Below are 13,795 nucleotides of genomic sequence, written 5' to 3'. Positions count from 1 at the left end.
GAAAAATGGCCATTTTGAGAAAATGGAGAAGATTGATACAGTATGTTTGTGTCTTGTTTTGTCTCAGTGTATTGTATTGTCTTTATGATGAAAATATGGAAGGGGTGAGAAGTGAATTACTAAGGGAAGGAGACACCCCAGTGGAACCAAGAATAGTTAGGGCATGTGTTGATGGAAGCCCAGGAACTCTAGTCAAAAAGAAGAAAGTTCAGAGGAGAAAGGATTATCAGGAAAAAAGTTGCAGCAAAAGACTATTACTAAATACTTTTTGTTACCGGAGGGTGCGTAAATCGGAGTGGCAGCTGCCACGTGCGCGAGCCAGTCATGGTGCAGCAAGGGCTTTCCAAGTAGCGGCAGCTGGCTCTTCCCCACCCCCACCCCCACCCCCACCCCCGCTCTGTGGAGCGGGACGCCATTGCAAGAGCCCAAATCTAGACCCGACCTGGAGGCACAGTCTCATAGGCTCTTGCTCCCTGTGCCCAGTAGCAGTTTGAGTCCAGGACACTCTCTGGGGCCATCTGGGGCTGCCCAGGACAATGCAGGCAGAAGACAGCCTACGTCCCTGAAGTCTGATCATTTCCCAGGCCAGTAACTACAATGGTTCTCCCACACCTGGAAACTAATGAGTAATGAGCACTATTAAGGCTTATTTCAAATGTGAAAAACCTTGAGATAATGTACTAAATTTTCCAGAAGTTTGTTTTCTTAGTGCCTGCTGGAATACTACAGGATTTTCTTTAGCATCATTGCGGGAGTTCCTGACTTCGTCCCAGTGCCAATGAAGATGAGGATGGAAGAATTTCCAGTGTTGCTGAGAAATGGATGAAACTTCGGAACAAGCTAGCTGCCTGCAGAACTTACCTGGACTGTGATTTACCTGGACTGTGGGTTAATCTATTGAGACACTGCTTTACCTGGACTGAGACAACAAACTGTAATCTACAACAAATTGTAACTCGGTATCTTTGCTAACGGTGTCATTGCCGGTATAATTTTTCCAAGGGCTTCTTGCATGGAGCCATCAATTGGCTTGGTATTGTGGCATTTTGTATCCTCCCCTTCTGCTTGTAGCAGATTATTTATGGTGTTTGTGTAAAAACCACTATGGTCGTTATTTAAATTAAACAAAAGGGGGAAATATTAGAGTCTGTAAACAAGTTTGGATGGCACCTGGCAAAATGCCAGAGGGACTGGTTTAAGAAGTAACGCCAGTGAGCCATTAAGTGTGGAGATTTCTTATTGGTTGACTGATGTATCTAGTTTATGCTAATTAAGATAAGCTGTGTGGAATGTATAAATACTGCTCCTGTCCTACAATAAACGGCTCCCATTCCTGCTGTATCAATCTACACAAGTTGCTCGTCACCCCACCGGTTATTTTGCTGCAGACGGACTATGGCAATTTGGAGAGAGAAAGAGACCTCATTCACATCACTTTTATTACAGTCTATTGTTAAAGTTGTTCTATTTTATTATTGTTAATCTCTTATTGCATCTAGTTTATAGATTAAATTTTGGCATAGGCATGTCTGTATTTAAAAAAAAAAAAGTATGTATAAGGTTCTGGATTACCAGTAGTTTCAGGCTCAACTGTAGGGCTTGGACAATCTCCCCACAGATTAGGAGAGGATTGCTGTACTGATTTCCTCCCTCACCTTTCAGATGATGCCCCACTCACCCAAAAGGAACTTCTGAAAATCTGAGCATATACATTTGCCTCTGAAGCTCTGAACCATGTACCAATGATCAGTGGATAAACCCAAGCCAAGACCTATAGGAGCCTTGGTACTTCTCTGGCCTCTTTCTCCACCACTCACTCCACCCAGAATCACTGGCTTTATCTGTTCATTATTCAACAAACACTTATTGAACATCAACTGTATGCTCAGCACAATTCCAGGTGCTAGGACACCAGAAACATAATGACAACAGTCCCTGCCCTCCTGATACTTATCTACCAATAGGTAGGACACAGAATGACCAGCATAGCAGTCTGCACCCTGGGTGCCTGGGCCTGTTCTGTGCCACCTCCTGGGTGGGGCAGAGCCACCCACATGATAAGTAATGACTCAGTGGGTCAGACAGACAAGACTGTTACTGAAGAAAAAAAAATTAAAGAGCAGGGTGACAGGGACAGGAGGCGTCCCAAGGTGCAGATGAAATGGGACCATCAGGGAAAGTCTCTCTGGAAGCTGCGATTGGGGCAGAGACTTGAAGGGATTCACGGCCGCGAGACTGGGGAGGTCTGGAGGACAAGCGTTCCAGGAAGGCAGGACATCAGAGCTGAGGAACAAAGGCAGCAGCGGCCCTCTGTCTGAGGAGCCCGTTTAATGTTTCCTCCAGTCCCGTCTGTACCTTCTCTGTACGGCTGTCTACCTGGGCCGCAGGCCTAGGCCTCTTCCATTCATTGCTAGTGCGGAACAGAAGGCCGCCACCTCCCGATCTTTGCTTCAGAGGCCCTCCCAGCCACCCCCAATGTCCCCTTCCCCACGGTGTGGTCCTCCCTCACCTACATCTTCTCTTTCTTTCTTTTTGTGGAGGGTGACGGGGGATTGAACCTGAGCACTTATCCACTAAGCCCCAGCCCCAGTCCTTTTTATTATTTTGAGGCAGGGTCTCAACTAAGTTGTTTAGAGCCTCATTAAGTGGCTGAGGCTGACCTTGTGATCCTCCTGCTTCTGCCCACGGATACACCGGGATCACAGGTAAGCTGCCACCACAGCCGGCGGGTACCTTCCCTTTCAAAGCACGTCCCACACTTTGATGCGTTCACAGGGATCTGGAATCTCGTGTTAGGAGTGTGGACGCTGGAGGTCAGCCCGGCTTTGAGCCCGGTCCTGTCACTACCTCCTTGTTATAGTGACTTCAGGTGAGCTACTCGGAGATGACCATGAGAGATGAAGGAGATGGTCCAGGACCTGACACCTAAACAGAGCTGTCAGACTTGAGAAACAGGGGTCAGGGCAGGGGGCTTGTCTACTGTTTCATCTCCAGGATCAGAGCTGGCCCAGGGGCTGAGCAGGTCAGGAAGGAAAGAAAGAAGGAAGGACTGAGTGAATGTGGGAGGCGGGAATGGAGAGAGGGAAGAAAGGAGAGAAAAAGAAAAGGCAGCAGAGAAAGAGAAGGGAGGGGAAGAAGGGAGGGAAGGGAGGGAGGAGGAGGGGGGTGAGGGAGGGAGAGGGAGGGAGGGAGGGAAGGAGGAGGGGAGGGAGGGAAGGAGAGGAGCATGTTGCTGTTCTCTTAAATCTCAGGTATTTGAGGTTTAAGAACAAGAAAAAATAGGTAGAAGAAAAGGACGCCAACTGTCATTTATTATGTAACATGCAATACACAACCATTGTCTGATCTCACCACCAAGATAAAGCCTATGGGGCAGCTCTGAATGGGTTCTTCCCTCATTCTTACAGAAAACCACCACCACCAAAGAGGCCTGGAGAAATTAAATGGTCTTCTAATGTTATAAGAAAATGCAGATTCACATCCAAGCTGATGGGAAAATAATGAAAACCCTTTCATTCCTGTGTCCAGGGGTGCCAGCCTTGATGTCGCCCCAGTGATTCATGCCTCTGCTGAGCCCACAGAAGGACCAGGAGCATCTCACAAGAGACGTGCAGGTTTCTGATTCTGGACCGAAGGCAGCAGGGATAGATAAGAGATGAGAAGAGAGCAGGAAGGTAGGACTTACAGAGAGGAGAAGAGGTTTGCAAGAAGCCACTGAAATTCTCCAAGTGGAAAATCAGCTAGGAGGCAAAAACTGAAGCCACACTGTGCAATTTAGTGACAAGGAAGGAGGCCCATCAATACTAGAAGAGCAAGAGATAATTTTTAAAACATGGTACAGATTTTTTTAAAAAAAATATTTAATTATTCTAATTTGTTATTCATGACAGCAGAATGCATTTCAATTCATAGTACACAAATAGAGCACAAATTTTCAGGTCTCTGGTTGTATACAAAGTAGAGACACATCATTCATGTCTTTATACTTGTACTTGGGGTAATGATGTCCATCTCATCCCACCTTCCTCCCTACCCCCATGCCCCTCCCTTCCCTTTGCCCTATCCAGAGTTCCTCCATTCCTCTCATACTGCCCCCCACCCAGCCCCATTATGGATCAGCATCCACATATCAGAGAGAATATTTGGCCTTTATTTTTTTGGGATTGGCTTAGTTTACTTAGCATGATATTCTCCAACTCCATCCATTTACCTGCAAATGCCATGATTTTATTCTCTCTCATTGCTGAGTAACATTCCATTGTTAAAAAAAAAAACAAAAAACAAAAAAAACAAAACACATGCCCCAGCCTTTTAGCTAAATTGCGTGACTGAGGACAAAGAACGCAGGCCCAGGCTCACTCTCACCCCAAGGAGCTCCAGGCTGCTGTACTCACCGCACGTCACCCGAATGGACGCCAGCTGTTGATGGCATTTTAAAGCACTTTATTTGAGAATTTTTATCTTTTAAAAATGTCTGTTTTTCTTCCCTGCAGCCAAACTCTCAAGTTAGGACCATCAGGAGAGAATGCGAGACAAGTACGTGAAAACTGGGAGAGACCTCGTCGCACGGGCAGAGAAGCTACGGCTTTAATCAGGGAAACTGGCCCACACGAGGGGCTGGGGTTGTCCCGAAAGGTCCACTTTGATTCCTTTCACACTGGCTAAGGAGGGAGCAGAGAGCCTGATATGGAGGTGGGTGGAGGAAGAGAGGAGGGGGGTTTAAAGTCAAAGGAAAAGGGACCAATAATAGTGACGTGGGATGTGGGGGAGAGGAGGAAGGAAAGAGAAAAGGTACCACATGGTGTGAGAGTCTCCCGGGTACTAGCAGCGCCCAGTGCCCTCCCATACCACACCTGACCGCTGTGCAGAGACCTCAGTGTTTTCATTTTGGAGGAGGCGGCGATAATGACCTCCCAACTCACCTGCTGATAAGTAGGCCAGCAGGGATTTGAACTCCGTCTCTTTCTTTGCTAAGCTCGCGCCACTTCACCAATCCCATCGGGGGAGATGGGCAAGGCCAGAAAAAAGAGACCTGAAGAACTTGAAAGAGTTTTTAAAAACTTCTTCAAGGCAACTAAGTATAAGCATAAAAGTTCTACAGATGTCTTTGCAGAAATAACACCTCTGACGTTTTTCATGTTCCGCTTTCCTATGATATTTTACATTTATAGCCACCCTCAGCCCTGATGGACAGATCTGCGAGGTAATGGGGCAGATACACAGAAACAATGTCCACTGTGACGCCACATGTGCTGGCAGGAGTCCCCAGAGAAAATGGAACACTGCAAGAAGAACGGACGTGATGTGTGGGTCCCACACTGACCCCATTAGCACCATTCTCAGTTCATCTGGGCCCTGAGAAACCAGTAACCTGCTGTCTTAGTCTGACTGAGCGGCTCTAACAAAATACCTTAGAACTGGTGATGTATAAACAACAGAAATTAATTTCTCATAGTTCTGGTGGCTAGAAAGTCACAGGATCAAAGCAACAATAGATTTGGTGTCTGGTGAAGGCTCACGCTCTGCTGCATGGATGGTTCCTCCTAACTGTTCTCACACAGCAGAAGGGAAGAAATCCTCCCTGAGGCAATTTTTGTAAAGGCATTAACCCTATTAAGGGAGCCCTAATGACCTAATCACTTCTTGAAGGACCGGCCTCTTCATATTATGGCATTGGGGATTAGCTTTGGAGTAATGAATTTGGGGGACACAAACATGCAGAATATAGTGCCTATGCAAGAGTTACCAGTGAGCTCCAGTTGGCTTAATCTATCACCCAGGTTGAGGCCCGGATAGAGCTCTTGGGGCCCACAATTGATTTCCCACGCAGAATTCTGGGAAGTCACACGCAGGGCAGGATGCAGGCACCTGTACATTTCTGTGCCTCCGGTTCTGCCTCCATCTTCTGAATGCCTGCATCACCTTGGGCCTGACCTCTACAAACTGGTTTACACAGTCACCCAGGGCTCCCCCTTTTGTCTCTCCAAAGACACTCTTGGCCACAGCCACATGATGCTTCTCCTTACTCTCTTCTCAGGAGTGTGGGGCGCTGGGTGAAGAGAACTGGATTTGGGTTATTTACTCCTTGAGACCTTTGAGGCTCTAGAGAAGCTGAAGCATCTGTTCCCAAACTTTTCAAGAGGGAACATGAACAATGCCGGCTCCACGCTGGGCTGCGCGGGTTATTTGAGTTTACTCACAAGGCGCTTAACCAAGCAGCTGGTGTGGAGGAAGAGCTCAGCCCAGGAGCTGTGATTAGCCATGGTTCGCCTGGCAGGCCCTTGAAAGATGCCCGATGGCACTCCTGTGGCACACGAAGGTAAGCTGAGTAGTGACTCAACCTGCTTCAAGGCCAGAACTATACGCCACGGCAAGATGCCCTCTTCAAGTCAGGCGTGTGCCCTTAGGGATGACAACACCATCTTTAATGCCCAGCAAGGCTCTCCTCCAACAGCTACTCATCACAGTCTCCACAACTTCCTCCCTGGACTGCTACAATCACATACGGCTTCTGATTCTGTGTGCAGTTAACTAAGGCACTCCAGGGTCTTGCTGGCTCAGGATCACCAGTCACACCTGATCTATGTGCAGACCCTGCCTCCCAGGGTGGTGGGCATCCCCTTCTCCACCCCAGCAGGGATCCAGGAGAGGCAATACAAAGCAGTGGACACAGCATGGACTCTGGAGTCAAAGGGCTTGCGGTCAGCTTTGCTTTGATGTGTGAAAGCTCTTTGAGCAGGGACAGCAATTTAATCTCCCTCAGGCTCAGTTTATTTAACTTTTAAATGTACAAAGCTTCTAGTCAGTGCCAGAACAGAAGAAGCACTTGATAAAGAATAGTTACCTTCCCTTTGCTTTGCAAATATAACTTACCGGCCTGCCTCCCTACCTCTCTATGCAGATATCCAATGCCAGGACCTCAAACTTAACAAGGCTCACAAGCTCCAGAGTTGCCATGACCTCCCCTTGAAGTCCTCTCTGGCTCACCAGTGCCACTGCACCCACCCAGCCACCCTAGGGGTCATCCTCCACCCTCCTCTCCCCTGGTGAGTTGGCCTTCAACACCTACCCTGATGAGATGACTTCCACCTCCTCTACTGCTCCACCTAGGCCTGAGCCCAGGGCATCTCCCACCTGGAGGACTGGAATTATATGGTGTCCTCATGTCCTTCTGTCCTAACAAGGGCGGCCAGGACCACCCATTATAAACACAGCAGGTTAAGTCTTGCCTCTGCTGGGTCCCCTAGGTGCCTAACAGGAGAGTCAGCATCCCCTCTGGATCCAGGTTCTTGTGATGTGACTTGGTCAACCCCAGCCATCTCCTGGGCTCCTTCTGCTATGTTTGGACATCTGTCCCATCCCTCTAACACACCAACTCACAGCAAGGTTGATGTTCCTGTCCTAAGGCCTCAGACACTCCTCCCCGTCCCCTGGCACAGCACGGTTACTGCTTCTCTAAACTTCATTGCTTAAATGTCACCCTTCTTTTGGGATCTTGCATTAATACCTTATGTGAATATTTAAACAATATAAACCACACACACACACACACACACACACACACGCATCCATTCACTTATTACCATCTAAGATTTATGCATATTATTTATTTTCTGTCTTCCTCCACCCAAATTTAAATTCTCAGCAGTAGGGCTTGGGTTTTTTTTTTTTTTTTTTTTTGCAATATTCCCAACTCAACTTTCAGAAAACTAACCAACCACTAGAGGAGCTCAGGAAATACAACTGAGTGGGTGACTCTGGATTCTAGCCACTAGTGATATTTCTGGTTCTGTTACTTTGGGTATGAAGAACCCCTAGTGGCTGCACAGGCTGGCGAGGGGTACAGACCACTGGTGTGGAAGGTAGGCATTTGCCACTGAGGTGAACTCAGGCCCATGGTGCCCATGGATGCCTCCAAGAGCCACTGGGGGGCTCCCTGCAGCAGGTGGTGAAGATGAGTCTGTGTCCTTAATAACAGGCTTCTTAGTAGAAGCTGACGTGGTGCAGCTAGGTTTTGGGGTTTCCACAGCACTAGGGAGGGACCAAGCCTGTGTATGACCTGTACACAAGTGCCACGGCAGCCCCAGACAATGTACCAGACACAAATGACCAATGGCAAATGGCACCACTGTCAATCAAAATGTTCACAACAAAAGATGTCAAGTAGTAGTGCCTTCATGAGAACGGCATTCTCTCTCTTGGGCCAGAACATTTATGCGTCTGTCCTAAAAGGCTTCTCCCTGTTCTACGACCTGGCTTCCAATAGATATCATTAAGGAAAAATAAGTCCACTAAAAAGAAAATACCGAAGTCCTGACACGTGGAGCAGGGGGAAGGGCTTTCCTATTTTCTCTTTACCTCTGCATTTTCCTACGATCACTAGGATGGGCACGGGAGGACCACAGTAGACGTTCTCTGCTCCTCGGCAGGTGTTTATGATGTAACATCATCTGCCCCATCTGGGAGCTCCCTGAAGGCTGGTGCCACATTTACACAGTTTGAGGGCCTGATAAATGTTAGAAATGGACAAATCAAAGAATGAACAGATAGAAGACAGTCCAATAACTCAGCTCTGGTATTCAAAGTTCCCCTGGTCCTGTCCTGACCTTGGTCCACATACTCTGTTTATCCCCAGGAACTGCCTGGAACCTCAGAGTCCTCCAAATCTGCAGCTCCAGGGGCAGCAAGAGTCCAAATGGTTTCCTTCCCTTCCGCAGGTGATGCCGAGTGATTAGAACCATGATTATTCATGCTGTTGCTGTTGCCCACACAAAAATCCTGCTAGCACGACAGCCAGTTCTGGCTGCAACAGAATAAAAGAGATTTCCCGGCCAGAGCACTGCAACTTCTGACCACCTGTCCTACTGATTTTGCTGAGTTGCACTTATCCAAGGGATACTCGGTGCTGTAGATGTTGGTTATGGGCTGAGTTTCCAGGGAAGCAGATTGAGACAGAAATCAGCACATGAACATTTAATCAGGGAGAACTCTAGGGAACAGCAGGTCTGAATGAGCAGGACTGGACTGAGGAGACTTCAGACTGTGAGGCAGTCTCCAGGGATACAGCAACTGATCAGGTAGGATCTTATGGCTCCTGAGTCAATGCATGACATGGTGCATCCCGGCAGGAGGCATGGTTCCAGGCACAGTCACTCTCTTCATCAGAGCCCATCCCCAAAGAGGGCTGATGCCTGCAGCCCTCCCTCTATAGCCAGAGAGAAATCCTAGGTGCTGGAGAAGTGAGTCCTCTCTTCTCAAAGGGGAACTTGGGCATCTATTGCTCTTTCCCAATAAAACAGTGCACAATTACCACACCCTGTGATGCGTCCCATCCGACTGCTCTGCCCCTCTCCAGGACAGGTGACAACTCTCACTGTCCCTTCATCACTCCTCATTTCATGATTTAGGTACACAGCCTGACACCCAGTAGGAATGCAATAAACGTTGTAGAATATATGCATCACTGAACACTGAACATCAGCATAAAAACATGGATAAAATACAGTGCAATTAAAGAAAAACTGTCCCCAATGAGTTCTGTGTGATCAGAAAGAGAAACAGCAGAAGCAACAGAGAGAAGGCAAGGCACACATATTTCTGATCTCAATTCTGGGCAAAACCCTGAGTCCCTCCAAACTTCAGGGGCTTGACTTAGGAAATAAAAGGGTAGGTCCCACCCAGCATTTTATGCAGAAGAGATTAGACAGGGGAGACTCACTGGCTTCCCAGTTTTGTTAAAGGATGTCTCCCTAATGCCATTATTGACCCAGATAAGAAATGTTAATTTTGATCCTGATAAGGGATGGGGGGGACATGTCAACCCTGTGATTTGCTGAACACTTTCCTCAATTAGCCCAGAGCCATGATCCTCCCAGAAGGAAGGGGACAGTGACCACTAGGCAAGGAATTTACCCTGCCCACGAAAGGAAACAAAACCCAACAGGGTTTATGGAAATGATTTGTTGAAAATCAGTAAGGAGGATTTCACCCTCTTAGAATAAAGAAGTAAGAGAAGACACAGAGAGATTTTAGGCAGAAGGTAGTGTGCAATTTGACAAAGAAAAAGATAAGAAATATATAATGATTTCACTAACAAACTGCTCTCTCATTGCATTTGCCCAATATAGAGAGGAACCTCAAAAATACAACATGGAGGGGAGGGGTATTAAAACAGCCCTAAACTCATGCTAACCTGTCACTTCTCTCATAGGCCCCACCAGAGTCAGATATAACTACTGAGTTTAAATTGCCCATCAGAAGGGCTCCTGTACCTTGAGACAGTGACAAAGGCAACAATAAGAGCTAAGAAGAAGATTACCAGATGAGAAGAGAGGACCAAACATACCTCAAAATAATAAGCCATGATGCGAAGGAAAGCAAAAGCCAGAAGAACATTTCAAACACTCTCTAATCAATACCTGTTTCTACTACCTCAAAAGCTTTCTCGGCAATCAAAGAATTATTTGATAAAAAGAGAAAACTAATAAATGCATGTTTCTGCACAAGTATGTCAACACTCAATTACTGCATACAAAATACACACATTTGATATTTAATGGTTACAAAGTATCCCAAATTGGTTTCTTCCTATGAACACAGATCTTGTGGCTCAGTGGGTAGAGCACTTGCCTAACGTGTGAGGCACTGGGTTCAATTCTCTGCACCACAAGTAAATAAATAAAATAAAGAAAGAAATGGAAATTCCAGTTTTACTCTAGCATGTATCGAATCGAAGTAGAATTGTAACATAACTGTATTTGTAATTTCTTATTGACTTGAATAGCACAAGCTTATCGGAGTTAAACTCATCTCCTTAAAAAAATATAATCTCCATGGTTGACATGTCCACACCTACAAGGATACCAGAAAGAAATGAGCCACAAATACTAGAAAGAAATGAGCCAAGATTACCTTTGAACTTGTGGAACACAGCCCAGAGCTCTGCGATGTCGGTTGCAAAGGTGATATCTGTGTCGAGGACAATGACTCTCTCCAGGTTGGCAGGAAGAGTTTTGGTCAGGACGAGCTTCATCAGGCCATAAATCCCAGAGTAATGTTTGTTGGGGATCCAAGAAACTTCAGACTGGACAGGATAAGGCACAGAGGGAGTTGGAGAAGGGGAAAAAAGTCACTATATTAATTCTTTGCTTAAAACATTACAAATGGTGCCTGAGACACATAAAGCACTGAGTTTAGCTCCCCTCTCCTAGAGGATCCGTGCTCCCTTGAGGGGGCTCTCCTGTTTGTCCTCTTCTAATCAACTTTGCTACCACTTTACTATGCTAAGAGCACAATGCAACCAGTGCTAACAAAATCTTTGATTATAAGAACATGATAAAAGAAAGGAACCTGACTTATTTTCCCCCCAGTACTGAGGATGGAACCCAGGGGTGCTCTACCATTGAGCCACATCCCCAGCCCTTTTTAATTTTTATTTTGAGACAGAATCTCTTTAAATTGCCTAGGCTGGTCTAAAACTTATCCTTCTGCCAGCCTCCAGAACAGCTGGGATTCGAGGTATGTGACACCAGGCCAGAAGTGGGGTTGGGGGGTATTCAATGCAAATTTGTTGAAAAAGTGAGTGAATATATTCTTAGAGTTCTGTTCATGTAATTTACATTTGGCACCAGTTTCAGGAAAGAAATCTGAATCTAGTGAGAGGAAAAGCAATAGTTATGAAATAATTATTACATAAAAAGCCCATGTTGAAGTTTTTTAGAATATAATTTTGGCTATTAGAGAAATTATATAGGCTCATTGGAGAAAAGAAAGATAGGCAAAAAGAAAACAAAAAGGAACAAAAACTGAATCATACTTCTGCAACCAGTACCAAATTGTTCCAAGGCAGGTGTGTGTGTGTGTGTGTGTGTGTGTGTGTGTGTGTGTGTGTTTAAGTCATATCTCAAACCTGCGTTATAAACATCACTACTTACTGGCATTTTAAAACTTATGCTTAGCTATATTTTTTAAGCTGTAATTGAATAGGTTAGTACTGGTGCCTTCTTGATGTTCTCAAATAAATGCCCACGGAGGGCTGGGGCATCATCTATGGACAGTCCTCACCTAACAGCAACAAAGCTTCCATACACAGGGACAGCAATGAACAACCCAGTGGGTGCTGATATTGCAGCCTTCATAGGACACGGGAACCATCCGTGCCCCACAGGTGAACAGAGTCAACAGCCAGGCACACACACCTCTTGGTGCCACTTGGTATTCAAAGCTACACTTTGTGATGACAGCTTTTCTATGTGCAGGTTCAGTTGTGAAGGTCATTATGGACAGGGGTGCCATCCCAGCTGTGAAGGGGAGTTTCCACTGGAGTTAGTTAGAGAGCACTCTCAAGAGGTAACTTGTGATAAAACCCCTTTATTGGGAAATGGGATCATCTTTAGTATCCTACAAAATACTCTTTTGTCCTTTAACTCCATTTAGAAGACACTGTTCTTTAAGAAAAAAGAATAAAAAATCAAATTTTAAAATGAAAAACCAAAGTTCTATTCTCAAAGATGTTTGTTACCATGCTATAAAGTAAAGAAATAGCAACCATCCAAATGTCCCCAAATTGAGCAGTTAACTAAAACATGATACACTTTTGATTGATAGCATACTATCCAGCAGCTTGAAACAATGTAGATTAAGATGTAACAAAATGAAATTGGCTTTGATGGTTAAGAACAAACAAAAAAAGCAAGCTTTAAAACGACTTTTGCTTAAAACCCACTATGAGTTCTCAAATGGCACGGAAATACATCTGCTGAAATTTATGCAGAGAAAGAAGAAATGGAAACAAGACATCAACTTCTTCAGAGGGATCATTTGGGGGCATTTTTCTGTGTCTATATACCTACATGCCTACACTATATGCTTGATGAAAAACAAAAGGGGGTGAAGGATTTAAGCTCCTGGCATGGGAAAGACTCTCAGCAATGCTGACTGGGCCCCTCATTCAAGTACAATGACATCTCTTGAATGGCTTCCTATTGAAGGTGGTGCCTGGTGTGAAGAACACTTGGGTTCTAGAGCTAGGTGCACCTGGACTTGGACTCCAGTACCAACAATCACCATGTGTGCTTGGACAAGTCTGCTTAGTCTCGGCAGCCATTGGTAAAAGGCAGATCCTGTAAGAGTGTACTTCTTCACATCCGTGAGGGTGTAAATAGATAGCACACCCAAACTGGGAAGTCTAAGGACAATTTAATAATAGACGGAATCTGGGGCTGGGATTGTGGCTAAGTTGTAGAGTGCCCACCTACCATGTGTGAGGCACTGGGTTCGATCCTCAGCACCACAGAAAAATAACTAAATACAATAAAAGTGTTGTGTCCATCTACAACTAAATAATAATAATAATAATAATAATAGACTCTTTACTGCAGTGCATGCAGAATTAGAGACAGAACCGATACTTGGGAAGGGAGGTGCCACCCCAGCAGACAAGGCCAAGACAGCAGTTGGTGGAATACAGAAAGGGCAGCCCCATGAGCAAGGCCACCTGCAGGAACAGCAGCCTTCACTAGAGGCCTCTCTGTGGCAGCCCACAGGACAAGAACTGGGGCACCTGTCTCACCCTCACTCTCCCCAGGTCCCCCATCTCCTAGTAGGTGCCTCTCGGCCAATCCAGATGAGGACCAGAAGGGAAGTGGTGCCGCCCTTCTGTGTCAGTCTCAGGGGGCCCAAAGAGGGCAGCGGAGGCCTAGGGAGGACCTGGATGGGCAAATCTGTCATAACCAGCAGTCCTGCTGCTAATGCAGGTACAGAAACTAAACAGCAAGGTCAAGAACGAAGCACAGGG

At 46.0% G+C, this 13,795-nt stretch overlaps 1 protein-coding gene across 1 annotated transcript in view; it reads right to left on the bottom strand.

Annotated features, from left to right (window-relative positions):
- LOC144249643 (xylosyl- and glucuronyltransferase LARGE1-like) overlaps positions 1-13,795 on the bottom strand; it is a 255,934-nt gene that overhangs the window by 198,632 nt on the left and 43,507 nt on the right. Inside the window, exon 4 of the mRNA XM_077791753.1 lies at positions 10,912-11,083. Coding sequence (XP_077647879.1) covers positions 10,912-11,083 — 172 coding nt within the window. The remainder of the gene's footprint in view (positions 1-10,911; positions 11,084-13,795) is intronic.

The sequence above is a fragment of the Urocitellus parryii genome, chromosome 12 (assembly GCF_045843805.1).
Source record: "Urocitellus parryii isolate mUroPar1 chromosome 12, mUroPar1.hap1, whole genome shotgun sequence".
Taxonomy (NCBI): domain Eukaryota; kingdom Metazoa; phylum Chordata; class Mammalia; order Rodentia; family Sciuridae; genus Urocitellus; species Urocitellus parryii.
This window is presented reverse-complemented; position numbering and strand designations above follow the sequence as displayed.